General features: G+C 44.6%; 1 protein-coding gene across 1 annotated transcript in view; it reads right to left on the bottom strand.

Moving 5' to 3' along the window:
* Glt1d1 (glycosyltransferase 1 domain containing 1) overlaps positions 1-14,486 on the bottom strand; it is an 87,011-nt gene that overhangs the window by 50,631 nt on the left and 21,894 nt on the right. The window contains exon 4 of the mRNA XM_033762478.1: positions 14,243-14,294. Coding sequence (XP_033618369.1) covers positions 14,243-14,294 — 52 coding nt within the window. The remainder of the gene's footprint in view (positions 1-14,242; positions 14,295-14,486) is intronic.

The following is a 14,486-nucleotide window of genomic DNA, read 5'->3' as shown; positions in this document are numbered from 1 at the left end:
GGGGGGGGGGACAGGAGGACCCAGTATCCATTGTGCTGGGAAACCAAACACCAGCCCCAGGAGCAGCTTCCTCCCCTGCGAGGCCAGACTGACCTCCTGGCTAGGAGCACAAAGAGAGCTGCTGGCCTCCTGGGAGAGGCGGCCCCGCATGGCTGCATTTACCTGCTGCTCCCTGTGGTGTCTCACCGAACTACTAGAGAAAAGCCAGGTACACTTGGGAGTGAGGCAGGAGGATCGCTGTGAGTTCAAGGCCAACCTGAACCACATAGCAAGACCCTGTCTCAAGAAAATAAAACCAACCAAACTACTAGAGAAGAGGAATCATTTTTCCAGCTCACTGTGAAATGTGGCAGAAATCTTTTCAAACTCAGGTTTTGACACAAAGGTAGAGAGGCAGGAAGAGCCAGCCACTGTGAAATGACAGCAAGGACCTGCAAATGCCAAAGACTGTTTCTTTTAAGTGACCAACATATAGGCATTTCCAAAAAGTCCCAAATGCATGTCTTTGTATCATGTGACCTAAATATTCTAGACCAATGCACAAACGACTGAACTAGTGGGAGAAGTCAGGGACGTCCCAGTCTGCCCTGTGGGTTGTGTGTGTGTGGAGGGCACAGCGCGGCCCTGGCGTTGTGTGGGGTGTGCCGGTTCACTCTGGCCTCACCCCCAGGTCAGTTTACACTTTGGGGAAGAAGCTATTGTAGAGGCAGCCCTGCCGGGGGGACAAACAGAGGCAACCCATGGAGAGACGGAGGCAGCAAGGTCCAGGGCAGTGGCTTCCAGGCGGAAGTTGGCACATTTACATCAGGCTCGCTTGGCTTGGGACTGGCCTAGTGTCCTGTTGCGTGTTTGATTTTGAACCAGAGGCCTTCAACAATCTTGGCTGTCTTTCTGAATTCCAGATGCCCTTGAACCAACAGGCTTTCAGAAACTGTCAAAATCCCTTCTTCACAAGTTCAGCCTTAATGGGAGAGGAGACAACTAGCAGTGACCATGCGAAATTATAAACTGAAGTTGGGTATCCTAAATAATTCCCATTGCTTCATTACAGTTTCGCTGAAAGCTGGGGGAAAACAACCCACCAGAATGTGGCTCGGAATGCGCTGTCCTCAACTTCAATCTAAAGCACTGGCTGGGAAAGTTGAACAGGAAGTGCTAAAGCTCTGTCAGAAGCACACGGACCATGCCCCAGCCTAGAAGCTCACACCTGTTTCCAATGGTGATGATGCCACTGAATTCCAGGCGAATCCGGTTCCCGAAGGCTAGGCCAGGGCTTTCGGTCCTGGCTCTGTTTTCATTAGAAAAATGCTTTGCGCTTAGAAACTCACAAATAAGATGCTCATTTCAAGAAAACCCACTCTTCTCCCAAAAGGTTGATTAAACCAGTACCTCGACAATGCGGTGAGGAGGAACAAACTGCACATGGAGGCATCTGGATTTATTTGCTGCTCTTTACCCACCTCTCAGGATCATTTCTCTAAAATCTACGGAAAACTGGGAAAGATGAGCGTCGGTCTGGCGTAGACCCCTAGCAATGTCACTTGGCTCGCTTTAGATCTTCTCTGAGCAAGCCAAAAACAGAGCCATAGTGAAAAGGGAATGTAGACCTGAGTCATTTTCAATCATGATGCTAAAAGAAGTCCGGCTAAAGCCAAGTGGCTTATTGTATTGATCTTGAAAAACATTTTCTACATTAAAATGATACACATTCATTTTCTTTCCTGGGTATATGTTGCTTCTTTCCCTCTGACGTGATGCAAAGTCCATGTGTGGCACCTGCCTGGACAGATGAGCTCATCAGCGCTTCTTATTTTATTACTAAAATACAATAAAAAGGAGGTTGAGCAGACTCCGCACTGTCATGTCTGCGAGAAACTTACTGAGTGAATCCATCATTCACGAGAAGGCCAGCACCTGTCGGGGAGGGACCTAGAAAAGGCCTGCTTTTAGAAGAGGTGCAAATGCTAAAGGACATCTTTCTCTAAGAATAATAGACAGCAACCCCAAGACTCTCCATTCTTTGGTGCACATGACAAAGAGGTTGCTCCTCTGAAATTAAGCTGTGTGCACATGGAAACCACAATAAACACCACTTTTATAATAGGTGCACAGTTTGATGCAGCTGGCAACAATAACAGTAACTCATTTTGGAATTATAATACATCTTCTGCTAGCAGATTTGTTTAAAACATGCATACAGTCATTTCAAACTGCTTTAAAGAAAGCAAGGCCCATGCATAGACCAGGCACAAGTATCTACGCCACAGCACACATGGCAGGACCTTCTCAGAGGACATGGCCTCTTGTTTTCTCCCTCTATCCCCTTCCATTAATTAAAAATCTGAAGTCTATTACATGGTTCGCTGTGGCGGTGCACACCTGTAGTCCCAGCACTCAGGAGGCTGAGGCAGGAGGATAACCATGGGTTCAAGGCCAGCCTGAAATACACAGCAAGCCCCTGTCTCAAAAGAAATGTATTACCAAGCAAGGGAAAAAACAGAATATACTAAAAGTGGGTGGAGGAGACACAGCCATGCCATGAACTCCTGCAATGAACCACAGACATATTTTTCAAGGAAGAAAAGAGTAGGGCTGGGGTGTGGCTCAGCAGTGCAGCGCTTGCCTAGCACATGTGAGGCCCTGGGACCCATGCCCAGCTCTGCAGAAAAAGAAAACAGAAAAGCAAGACCAGGTGAATGGGGATCCTGTCCTACCGCATCCGACAAGCAGCACACAGGAGAGAGGGAAGGAACCAACCAAGGGGCATGGGGAGAGGCCAGGCTGAGTGTCGGGCGGATGGAGAAGCCAGAGACAATTTCTGGAGAGGTCAGCGCAGAGCCACTGCTGTCGGGGTTCAGGAGCCCCCCAAAGTCCCAGCTGCCTGTCTAGTGAGATGCAAAGCTCGGGGTAGAACCCAGATGCACAGCAGGCCTTGGTTCAAGATGAAGAGAAAGAAGACGTGTGTGCCGCTCCATGAAGAAACCTGAGGAAGCCACGCTCGGTGGAGGTCAGGAAAATGCTCCTGAGATTCCGGTGGGAGTGCACTGGGAGGGCTAGAACCCTTGGGTGGGCTGAGGAAGAACCGAACCAGCAGCCAGAGGGGTGCAAGGCCCTGAGAGGCAGAAACTGGGATGACAGGTAGGGCAGAGGGGACAGAGCTCAGGGGGCAGAGTGCTCCCTGCAGGCTCGGGAGCTAGTGCGGCCCCACCTGCACCCCGTGGAGCTTCTGGCGCTCAGCCTGGCGTTCTGCCTGTTATTGCAGCAGAGCCACGAGGAGTGAGCATTATGCCGGTGAAGCCACACTTTAGGGCTCGCCCACTTCAAAGGCGGCATCTTTCCTTACCAGGCGAGGTGGATGCACAAGGCCCCGGAAGGCGAGGACTCTGTCTATAAATGAAAATATAAAATTGCTAACAGGGACAACTCCAGAAAGCTCGAACCAACACTGCCTTCAGCCCCGCACATCACTGTGGCATTTCGCCTGTCGCTGCTGCTTTACACGGTGAGGGCCGTGCCAAGTAATAGTCAGACCTGGGTTTAAGAAGCTCATACAGCTGTTTGTGAATTCAGGTGCCGTCCTCTCAGAAGAATGCTTGTTGAGCCAGTGATCCCAGCACTCGAGAGGCCGAGGCAGGAGGATTACCATGAGTTTGAAGCCAACCCGAGCTACATAGTGCATTCAAAGCCAGGTTGAATTACACAGCTAAGCCTTGTCTCAAAAACAAAAAGGGAGAATGCTTGTTGAGAGAGTGTGACTATAGGTACACAGGGCTTGAAGCCAGCAGGGATGGATTAAACCCTCATGGCTGCTTCCATGAGACAAGAGGTTGCTGTTAAAATGAACAATCTGCGTTTAATTTTTTGAAATGTTTGTTTTCTGACATATTTAGAGAAAACACTTTGCACCTGGACGGAACTAGAAGTAGTCCGGTCTGCAGTCTGTGTGTCTGTTATGCAGTGGAAGAGATCTAAGGTCCCCTTGAGGGACAGCTCACACCAGAACTGTAGTGAGTCGCAGTCCTTAAAACACCAAGCTGAGGCTGTGAAACCCCAATCTGCACAGCACTGACTCCCTGGGAGGAGCCTCCTGGGAAGGAGACCTGGAGATCATGGCCCCCGGAAGGAGGGAGGAGTCAAAGTAGCAGTGACATAAACATTGCTGAAAAATTTGAGACTTGAGCCTGAACAAAAGCATCTGAAATTACAGGAGATAAGATAAAACCTTCTTAATGGAAATCCGATGAAACTAATCAGTGGCGAGTCAGCCAGGCACAAGCTACAAACCCGGCCTCCAGAATCCCCTCCCCACAGAGTGCCTCCCCTTTCTCGGGTTGACTCTTGGGGTACAGAGCAGACCCAGGTGTGGCAGAGCTCTGCTGCAGGTCCACGGCTGTCATGGAGGTCGGGCAGAGCTTGTGGACCAGTGCAGTGCCTCGAGGCTGCCAAGCACCCACCATGCAGCTGTCCTGGCTAGGACGTGCGGCAGGTGTGAGATGCACACTGGCTTTGAAGACTTGATGACAAATGCGGCCAGGCATGGTACGCACAGCTGCAGTACCAGCACTCTGGAAGGCTGAGGCAAGAGGACTTCAGGTTTGAGTTCAGCCTGGACTACTGAGTAACCTAGAGAGACCTTGTCTTTAAAAAAAAAATAACTTATTAAAGGGCTGGGCACACAGCTCAGCACAAAGGCCCTGGGTTCAATCCCCAGCACTCAAAAAAACCCCAAAAAACTCATTAGTCATCTTCACGCCAGGTGCCTGTGGAGACGATGCGACCGGGGTGCAGGGGAGTGCAGGAAGATTTTAGTCCCGACAGAGACGTGGCTGTGCTCAGGGCTGAGCAGCAGTGTGTGGCAGAAGACAAGAACATGTGCTTTAGGGTGGGACACCACACTGGATCTTGGGGTGCAGCCAGCCACACCAACAGTCCAGGGTCAGGGCTGGCTCTGCCCGACTTTGGGAGCGAGGACGGGGACTTGGCGTGGGGCTGCACTTGCAGACCCAAGACTGAGCTCACCACGTGGCATCAGACGGGCAGGCCATCGTGTCCATACTTGCAAAGCCAGGGGCACCTGGCTCAGGGGCTTCTGAGGGAGCAGGAGCTATGACAGCGTGCGGCGGGACACAATGGAGACTGAATGGACAGGAGTCGTCTCTGCTTTAAAGTCTCGCTGCCGGAACTGCACCCATGGCTCGCGCTGACCCAAGTTTGTCTCCATTAAGTGGCACGGCAGGGAGCCTGTGCTCCTGTGACTCGTCACTTAATTACTTTTGAAAAAGAAGTTGGAGAAGGCACAAGTGCTAGCACAAGTTCTTTGTTCCTGTTGCTTTGGAAATCACAAAAGCACGAGGTAGCAGGTTCTATCAACCTTTCTGATCTGGGATTACTGACATTGGACTTTGACTGGGTAACAACTAGGTCAGACTAACCGAACTGGAACTGGAGCCACGCTTACTGGATTAGAGAACAAATTAAAATCCAGAGCTCTATAAAGGAGAGCCAAACGTAATTGCTCAGAAACTACACCACCCTTCATACCACATAAATAAAAACAGACTCTCTACAAAAATCTATCTGAAATAATCCTATAATAGTTAACTTTTATATTACTCATACATATTTTTATTTATAAAAACTAATCAAATAACAGTATTGAGCTGAACTTTATTGAAAAATCCACACACCAAAAAAGTACAAAAGGTACTGATTTCCCATAAGAAATGTTAGCATCATGAACTGCAAACATGTACTAATTAAAAAATAAAAATTGGAAAAATAAATAAAGAAGGTCTTGCCCCAAAAAAGTAAGTCTACTAATTTTTAAAAGACAAAAGAATAAATTTTTAAATTGACCCAAGACAACTTTGAATTCAAATTTAATAATCAACTGATACCTTTAAGCTACAAAGACAAATGCTCCCGCTGTCCATGGGGCTGCAGCTCCTGTCTTGTTGCCAGGGGCTTGAACCATCAGCAGAGCACGCATGACCGTCCCTGCATGACTACCTCGCCTACCACCAGGGGTTCAAGGCACCCAATGGGACAGCCGGGCATGGGCCACGGGCGGTTCCAGCTGGTGGGAACCTGTCAGCCTCTGATTCTGTGAGCTCCATTACACTGCCTCTGCCACCCTCATCCAAGACTGAACTATGTTTGCTTCCTTGCCCCTCAGTTTCCAAATGCTACGCAGCTCATGAGGAGGATCTTTCTGAGGACAGACGAGAACTGCAAGAGACTGGCCACCATTGGGGGATGTCAGGCACGGGGTCTGTGTGCTCCAAGACATTGCCTTTCTGTTGAGAAAGCAGTGTGACGGCAGCCCTAAAATTCTCATTTTTGCTTGAAATCTCAAATTTGTCATTGCGACAACCTTTGCCAGTCTCTGTGTCAAATGGGCACTCGAGTCTGAACAAGCCTAGCTTGTGCCCAGGCCCTATCCGGGTGTGTGGCACCTGGCAGGGTATAAGAGGGCATCGCCACTGACCCCATGCACTGCTCCATGCAGCTCCGCCCAACATGGATGCAGCATCATGCACAGCTGAGCAGTGGGAAGCTTATACCTGCTGTGCTTCACGAAGACATTGCAAGTGGAATAGGCGTAGGCACACAGGGACACTGGGACCACCAGCATGGCCAATACCTTGGGGCCCAGGCCTCAGCAGGGTGCTCACCACTGCTTTCCCCACAGCAAAGAAGCAAGCATCTTAGCTTTCGGAAAAGTGGTTTGGCTTTGTGGGGTCCTCAAGGTCCTGGACACCCCTGATCCAGACTCTTCTGGGGCCGCTAATCTACAAGACCACAAGAAGCCAAAGGGAAACAGCAGCCCAAGCACAGAGCTGGAGGCAGGGAGCTCACAGGGTTTTTGTTTTTCATTCTGAGAGCAACAGTGCATTCAACCGCACTGAGAAGTGAAACCTCCGGTCTCAGCCTGTGGAGTGTGACGTGAAGGGGGAAGGCGGGGACACTCGGGAGAGTCCTGTCCAGGAGTCTAGGCTGCGTGCTCCAGCTTGGTCCTGATGCAGCCGTCATTGTGCAGACAGGCTGTGTAAATGCCAGCAGCACGGCTGGGGCCTGTGGGTGGCGAGGGTATACGCAGTGCACATGTCCAAGGAGCCAGCAGAGCATGGTCTCAGGGGGACAGGGGGACGCAGCTTGCTGTAGGTCCACAGCCAGGGAACGGCCTCACCCACTAGAGGACACTGTCTGTGGCTTCCTCTGGATCCTGAGGGAACCTCTGGTTCCTGCTCTTAGCTGTCTTTCTATCCCCTCCCTGAGGACTTCTTCCATCCCAGCTCATTCACCGGCCCAGATCATAGTGAGTACCGAAGGGGATAAGATAGACTTCCAGGAAGATGGAGTGGTGAACAACAGAGAAACATCCTCTCTGAGATGCAATGTCCAGATGCTGGAATATAGCAACACGAGGAAGAGAAGAAGAGACAGGACTGGGACCCTGGGACCCAGCAAGGATCTGAAGCGAGAATTGAAGCCCACATGGAGAGCAAAGAGAGAGACCTTAATGCAGAAGGAGGTGGCAAGCAATGGCTTCTCTCTGAACCTCAGCTTATTGTGTGGGAGGGGTGGCTTATATGTGCAGTCACGTGACCTCAGGGGCCTCCACAGAGAGATTCATCAGTGGAACAGAGCAGCAGATGCAGCAGCCTGCAGTGGCTGGTGAGGTATTTGGATTCAGACATCTCCTGGGTGAGGGCGATTGGCTAGTAGCCATCTTGGAGAGGGCCCAATTGAGCTCAGAACTCAGAGCAGCTACAGGCCCCATGTAGGGCTCCCAGTGTCAAGGTGAGGCAGAACTCAATTTAAATTAGCAAGAAACTGAGCTCAAGTCAGCAGGAAGCACACAAAGCGTGGCAGACTGAACAAATCAGGTTCCAGGCTCCCAGCCTGAACTTCAGTGGAACTAAACGTACAGGCTCACTGGGATTATCCACTACCCCTCCATAATCTAAGGCTGGCTTGCTGAGATCAATAGACATAGATCTGGGCTCTGCCTACCAATGATGGTGGAAACACGCCCTGAAGTGGACTTTTTTGTTGTTCATTTTCTTTTGTTGTTTTTGTTTTGATCTGTTTTCTTTTCTTCCTGAGTGTTTGTTCTTGTTTTTATGAGTGCGAACATTGTTTCCAGTTTTCTTGCTGTTGTTGTTGTGCTCTGTTGTTTTTATTTCTTCCTTCTCTTTTCCCTCCTGTTTTCTTCACCAGTTTCCCCAGGGTGCTCATAATCTTCTTTTGTCCTCGAGCATTTCTTCTAATCTCTTTCTCTTCTATCTTTCTATTTTTACCACTAAACCCTTTAAAATTTTCTCCCCTAAGAATAAAATTGCCATATTGAGGGTATATTTACTATCTACAATTTTCTAGGTGTTTTACATTTTGTTACATAACCACAAATATAGATCATCAGTTAAAAGTGGCAAATTAATAGTTATCACAGCTTGTCATTTTCTAGCCTACATTTGATGCTATAGTTATTGCTGATTGTATTACTTTACCCAAGGTGACAGAATTGTTCCAATCAGCTGTTCCTTCTTTTGTGCCAAGACTGAGATTGCCTAAGGGTCATAAAAAATACTATAAATCAGTGCCAAAGAACCAGGGGTTAGGCCAAATAGGGAGCAACTTCTCATCCCCAATAAATTGAAGGGATGGGATTTTGCAACAGACTCAAAACCCAAAAGCCAGCTACACCTGGAAGACATCTCTGAAAAGTAGTCATTTCCTATGGGTTCTAAATACTAGCAATAAAGCTATCTGCCATAAGCAACTTACAAGGCTCAACACAGGAATTAAACTTAAAAAAAATAATAGAAAATGAGAAGACACTTCAGCAAGATGCAACCCCAGACTTCCAGCTCACCAAAGGTAAACTTAGGGAGCAATGGTATGGAACAATTCAAAAGCACCCACCTGGACTCTCTGAAGTGATAACAGAGGAAGTAACAAAGCAGATGAATGAGGCCTTAGAAAAAAGGCAAATCAGAAATAATTTCTCAGATAACTTCAGAGATGATGACTGTAATGAGGGGCATGATTAGTGAATCTAGAGCAGATAGAGATAAAAAAAATAGAGGAGCTTAGGAAAATGATGGAAACCATGAATACCCAATATAAGAAAGAAATAAAATCCTTGAAATAGATTCATTCAGATATCTAGGAGATTAAAAATTCCATTGAAATTATTCACAGCAAAATGAACTAATGTGAGGCCAGGATATCAGAACTAGAAGACAGGATTGTGGTTAGAGATCATGAAAAGGAAGACTTCTTAAAAACAGCAAGGGACTACAAAAAATTAATCCATCCAATAGCTGCTAGATGATGCAAAGGAGACTAACATAAGATTGATTAGAGTCAATGAAAAAGCAGGAGATAGTGAAAAATCACATAAAAACCTGTTCACAGAAGTAATGGCACAAAACTTCCCAGACAAGGAAAAGGCATTTGACATACAGATAAGTGAGGCATATAGAACTCTAATTTGCCATGATTATCCAAGGCATGTATAGTAGAAATTCCAGAAATTCAACACAGGAACAGAATATTAAAAGCTGTTAGAGAAACAAATCACACATAAGGGAAAGCCCATCAGAGTCACAGTAGATTGCTCAGTACAAAACTTCAAGTCAAGGAGAGTTTGGAGTTAAGGATTTGAAAACAACCTCCAATCCAGATTGATGTACCTTGCAAAACTATCTTTCAAAACTGATGGAGAAATAAAATACTTGCATGACAAAGAACACCTGAAAAAATGCATAAGCACCAAACCAGTACTCAAAAATGTTTTGAAGGACATTCTAGAAAGACATAAAGAGGACTACAACCCCATGAATCCCAACAGAATGAATCCACCAGGTAAGGCCAGCCATTAAACAGAGAGGGGTAAGAAAGAGAACCAACAACAGGAAAATAACATGACAAAGATAAGTCAGTGGATATCAGTTATATCATCAATGTAAATGATCTCAATTTGCCAATTAAAAGAAACAGACTAGCAGAATGGATCAAGAAGCAAGATCCAACAATATGATGCATACAAGAAACACATATAATTCAGAAAGAAATTCACAGACTGAAAGTCAAAGTATAGAAAATGATACGCCATGTGACAGGAACCTAGACAAAAGCAAGGGTAGCTGTTCTATCTGCAGACAAAGTGGATTTCAAGCCAAGACTGATTAAGAGAGACAAAGAAAGTCACCAAATTCTTTAAAGGAAACAATCCAAGAGGAAAAGATAACAATCTTAAATATATATGCACCAAATACCAGCACACCCAACTGTATAAAACAAATATTAACAGACATGAAAAATCAAGTAGGCACTAATAGAGTTGTAATGGGGGACATCAATAGCAACAAAGAAATATCAGAACTGAACCAAACTTTTGAACAAATAGACTTAGTAGATGTCTACAGAGTGTTTTACCCCACAACATCAGAATACACATTCTTCTCAGCTGCACATGGGATGTTCTCCAAAAAGACCACATACTAGCTCACAGAATATGCTTGAGTAAATACAAAGGAATTAAAATTATTAGATGCAGGGCTAGGGATTTAGCTCAGTGGTTCCACTGCCTGCTTCGCAAGTGTAAGGTCCTGAGTTCAATCCCTGGTACCAGAAAAAAAAATGCATACTCTCAGACCATAGTGCAATGAAATTGGAAATCAATGGCAAAAGAAACCACAAGAAGTTCACAAACACATGGAAATTAAATAACACCCTCCTAAAAGAACAATAGATCACAGATGAAATTAAAGAAGATATTAGACAATTTCTATAATTAAACAATAATGTCCATACAACATACTGAAACAGGTTGCAATGAAAGCAGTCCTACAAGGAAATATATAGTGGTGAATTCTCATATCAGAAAAATTGAGCAAGGTCAAATAAATAAATAACTGCTAATGTTGAACCTCAAGCTTCTAGAAAAAAGAAGGGCAAGTCACTCACAAAGCTCATATGAGGGAGGAAATTATAAAATCGGGGCAGAAATGAATGCAATGGAGACTAAGAAAACAATAAAAAGAATTGATAAATTGAAGAGTTGGTTCTTTGAATAATTAAATAAAATTGACAAACCCTTAGCAAATCTTATCAAAAAATGAAAGAGGGCCCAGGATTTAGCTCAGTGGCACAGTGGTACCACTGCCTGCCTCACAAGCACAAGGTCCTGAGTTTGATCCTCAGTACAAAAAAAAAAAAAGACTCAAACCCATGCAATTAGAATGAAAGGGTGAAATCACAACAGATTCTGCAGAAATTCAGAAGATCAATAGCTACTTGAGAACCTGTACTCTAATATAATAAGATGAAAAACACAGGAGAAATATATCCTTAGATATATATGAATTACCAAAGCTGAATGAAGAAGATATAAAAATTCTGAATAAACCAGTATCAGTCAGTGAAATTGAAGATATAATTAAAAACCTACCAACAAAGAAAAGGCCTGGCCCTGATGGATTCACTGCTAAATTCTATAAGAAATTTAGAGAAAACCTAATGCTGCCACTTCTCAAACTCTTTAAAGAAAACGAAAAGGAAGCAACACTCCCAAATTCATTCCTGGAAGCAAGCATTACCCTGATACCAAAAGCAGAGAAGGATCCAACCAAAAAAGAGAATTATAGGCCAGTCTCCCTAATAAACATAGATGCAAAAATCCTGAATAAGGTACTGGCAAATAAAATGTAGCAAATCACCAAGAAGGTTATACACCTGACCGAGTAAGTTTCATCCCAGGGATGCCGGGATGGCTCAACATACACAAATCAATAAATGTAATAAACCATACTAAGAGGGCAAAGGACAGAAACAATATGCTCATCTCAATAGATTCAGAAAAAGTGTTTGACAAAGTCCAACACCCATTCACAATAAAAAAAAAAACCTACAGAAAATTGGAATACATGATCTTTATCCAATCTGAGAAAAGCCACCCATGACAAACAAGCAGCCAACATCATACTAAATGGACAAAAACTGAACACTTTTACTCTAAAGTCAGGAACAAGACAAGGATGGACATGACCGTTCTTGTTCAAGGTAGTCCTGGAAACATTAGCCAGAGCTATTAGACAAGAGAAGGAAATAAAAGGAATAAGAATAGGAAGGGAAGACATTGACTTATTATGTGAGAATAACCATGATACTCTACACAGAAGACCCCAAAAACTCCACCAAAAGATTTCTAGAAATTGAGTAGCATGGTCAGATACAAAGTCAACACTCAAAAAACAGTAGCATTCCCATATGCAAATAACAAACTCACTGAGAGAGAAATTAGGGAAACAACCCCTTTCACAGTAGCATCCCAAAAAGAAAAATGAAATACCTAGGAATCGATCTAATGAAGGAAGCAAAAGAACTCTACATTGAAAACTACAGTACACTGAAAAAAGAGACTGAAGAGGATATTAGAAAATGGAAAGATAACCCTTGTTCTGGAGTAGGAAGCACCAATACAGTGAAAATGGCCATACTTCCAAAATTGTTATACAGATTTAATGTAATCCCGATGAAAATACCAACAGCAAGCCTCCCTCACAGAGTTAAAGAAAATAATCCTTAAATTCATTTGGAACCAGAAAAGACCTAGAATACTAAAGGCAACTTTGGGCAACAAAGGCAAGGCAGAGAGCATCACAATCTCAGACTTGAAATTATACTACAGAGCTACCGTGATAAAAACAATGTGCTAATGGGGAACAAAACAAAACAACAGCAGACAACAAAACCCTCATAACATTGGAACTATCACAAAGAATCAACAACTCGATCTCATCTTTTTAAAAAGAAACGAAAAACAGAGCAGAGAAACAAAAAAACACCAATAGAGTAAAGAGACAACCCAATGTGAGCCAAAGTTTTGCCAGCTGTTGTTCAGACAAAGACTAATGTGTAGAATAATACAGAACTCAGAGAGACCCAGATCCCCCAAATTTAGACACAATCCAAAAAGCGGGCATCTGATGTGAACATACACTTTTCAGACAACGAAGTACTAGTGGCACATAAATATATGAAAAATGTTCAATATCACTAGTTATTTGAGAGATACAAATTAAAACAAGGCTGAGATTCCCTCTCCAGAAAGAATGGCTGCTGTCAAGAAATCAGCCAATAACTAGTGCTGGTGGGGCTGTGGAGGAAAAGGAACCCTGCTCCACAGCTGGTGGGAGTGCAGACTGGTGCAAACACTGTGGAAATCATGTGGAGATTCCTCCAAAAACCAGAATTAGAGGCTCTACTCGACCCAGCTACTCCCCTTCTTGGTGTCTTCCCAAAAGAATTAAAAGCATCATACCACAGTGATGTATGCGTACCCATGTTTATAGTGGCACAGTTTGTAATAACTAAAACTTGGAAACAGCCCAAATGTCTATCAACTGATGAATGGGTAATGAAGATGTGGATTTATATACAATGGAACACTACTCTGTCATAAAAAAGGAAACGCTGGAGACATTTCTAGCTAAATGGATGCACCTTGAGAACATACTCTTAAGTGAAACAAATTGGATACACATGTGTAGATACCACATTGTTTCCCTGGTGTGAGGAACCAAACGTGTAAATAAGGACCAAAGTGTGTAATAGATATTGGGAAATGGGAAGAAAATGTTCAAGTGAGAAGTGGAACGGAGAGGGGGAGGACAAGAAAAAAAGAGAAATGAAGGGAAAAATTGAAACAGCTTTTGTAAATAAGGAGGCAAAGAAGGGTTAAGGGGAGGGCAATGGGGAAATAAAGAAGAGTCAAGATTTATCAAGTGCAGGTACAAATTCCCTATGATGAATGTGATCATTGTGTATATCTAATATGTACCAATTTTTTAAAGGAAAAGAAAGTGCATAATAGAGTTAACCTGCAGATCTACCAAGCCCCAGCTCTGTAGCATGCTTCCACTGAACAGTCTGACCTAAGAAGTCACCTCTTCCTCCTGACAGCTGATCACTCTCAGGTGGGTGAGGCTGCCGAGCACTTATAGTACGGCTTTGGGCTCTTTTTGTCATTCCATGACAATATTTGTTAAACGAGTGAAGTTTTAAGAGCATCTACACAGAAAAACAATCAATGCCTGGGAGCTATGTGGCAGTGTCCTGCTGTCCCAGGCTGGGCATCGTGAACACCCTCAGGCCTAACAAGGCTGTTTTCAGTTCCGCAGCCCTGCGGCTCCATCAGCACAGGCAGAACAGCATGCAGATGAACACATACCCACTGCTTCAGCACCATCCCCTTCATGGACTCTGTGAACGTGACAGCAAACCTGGGGAATGAACAAAAATAGTGGAAACGATCAAGCTGGAATTCAATTAGTGGAACTGTGAAATAGCTCTTTGGAACAAGTTATGAGAGACAGGGTAAGACATGAAATTTAAGGTGCAATCAATCGTTATGACTCGTGGTCACTGACCATTAGGTTGAATCTCTGTTCACATCACCAAATAAGTTGTGCATG

The sequence above is a fragment of the Fukomys damarensis genome, unplaced genomic scaffold (assembly GCF_012274545.1).
Source record: "Fukomys damarensis isolate Sample0158 unplaced genomic scaffold, DMR_v1.0_HiC HiC_scaffold_12, whole genome shotgun sequence".
In the NCBI taxonomy this organism is placed as follows: domain Eukaryota; kingdom Metazoa; phylum Chordata; class Mammalia; order Rodentia; family Bathyergidae; genus Fukomys; species Fukomys damarensis.
Note: the sequence above shows the minus strand (reverse complement) of the source record. Positions and strands in the feature narration are given on the sequence as shown.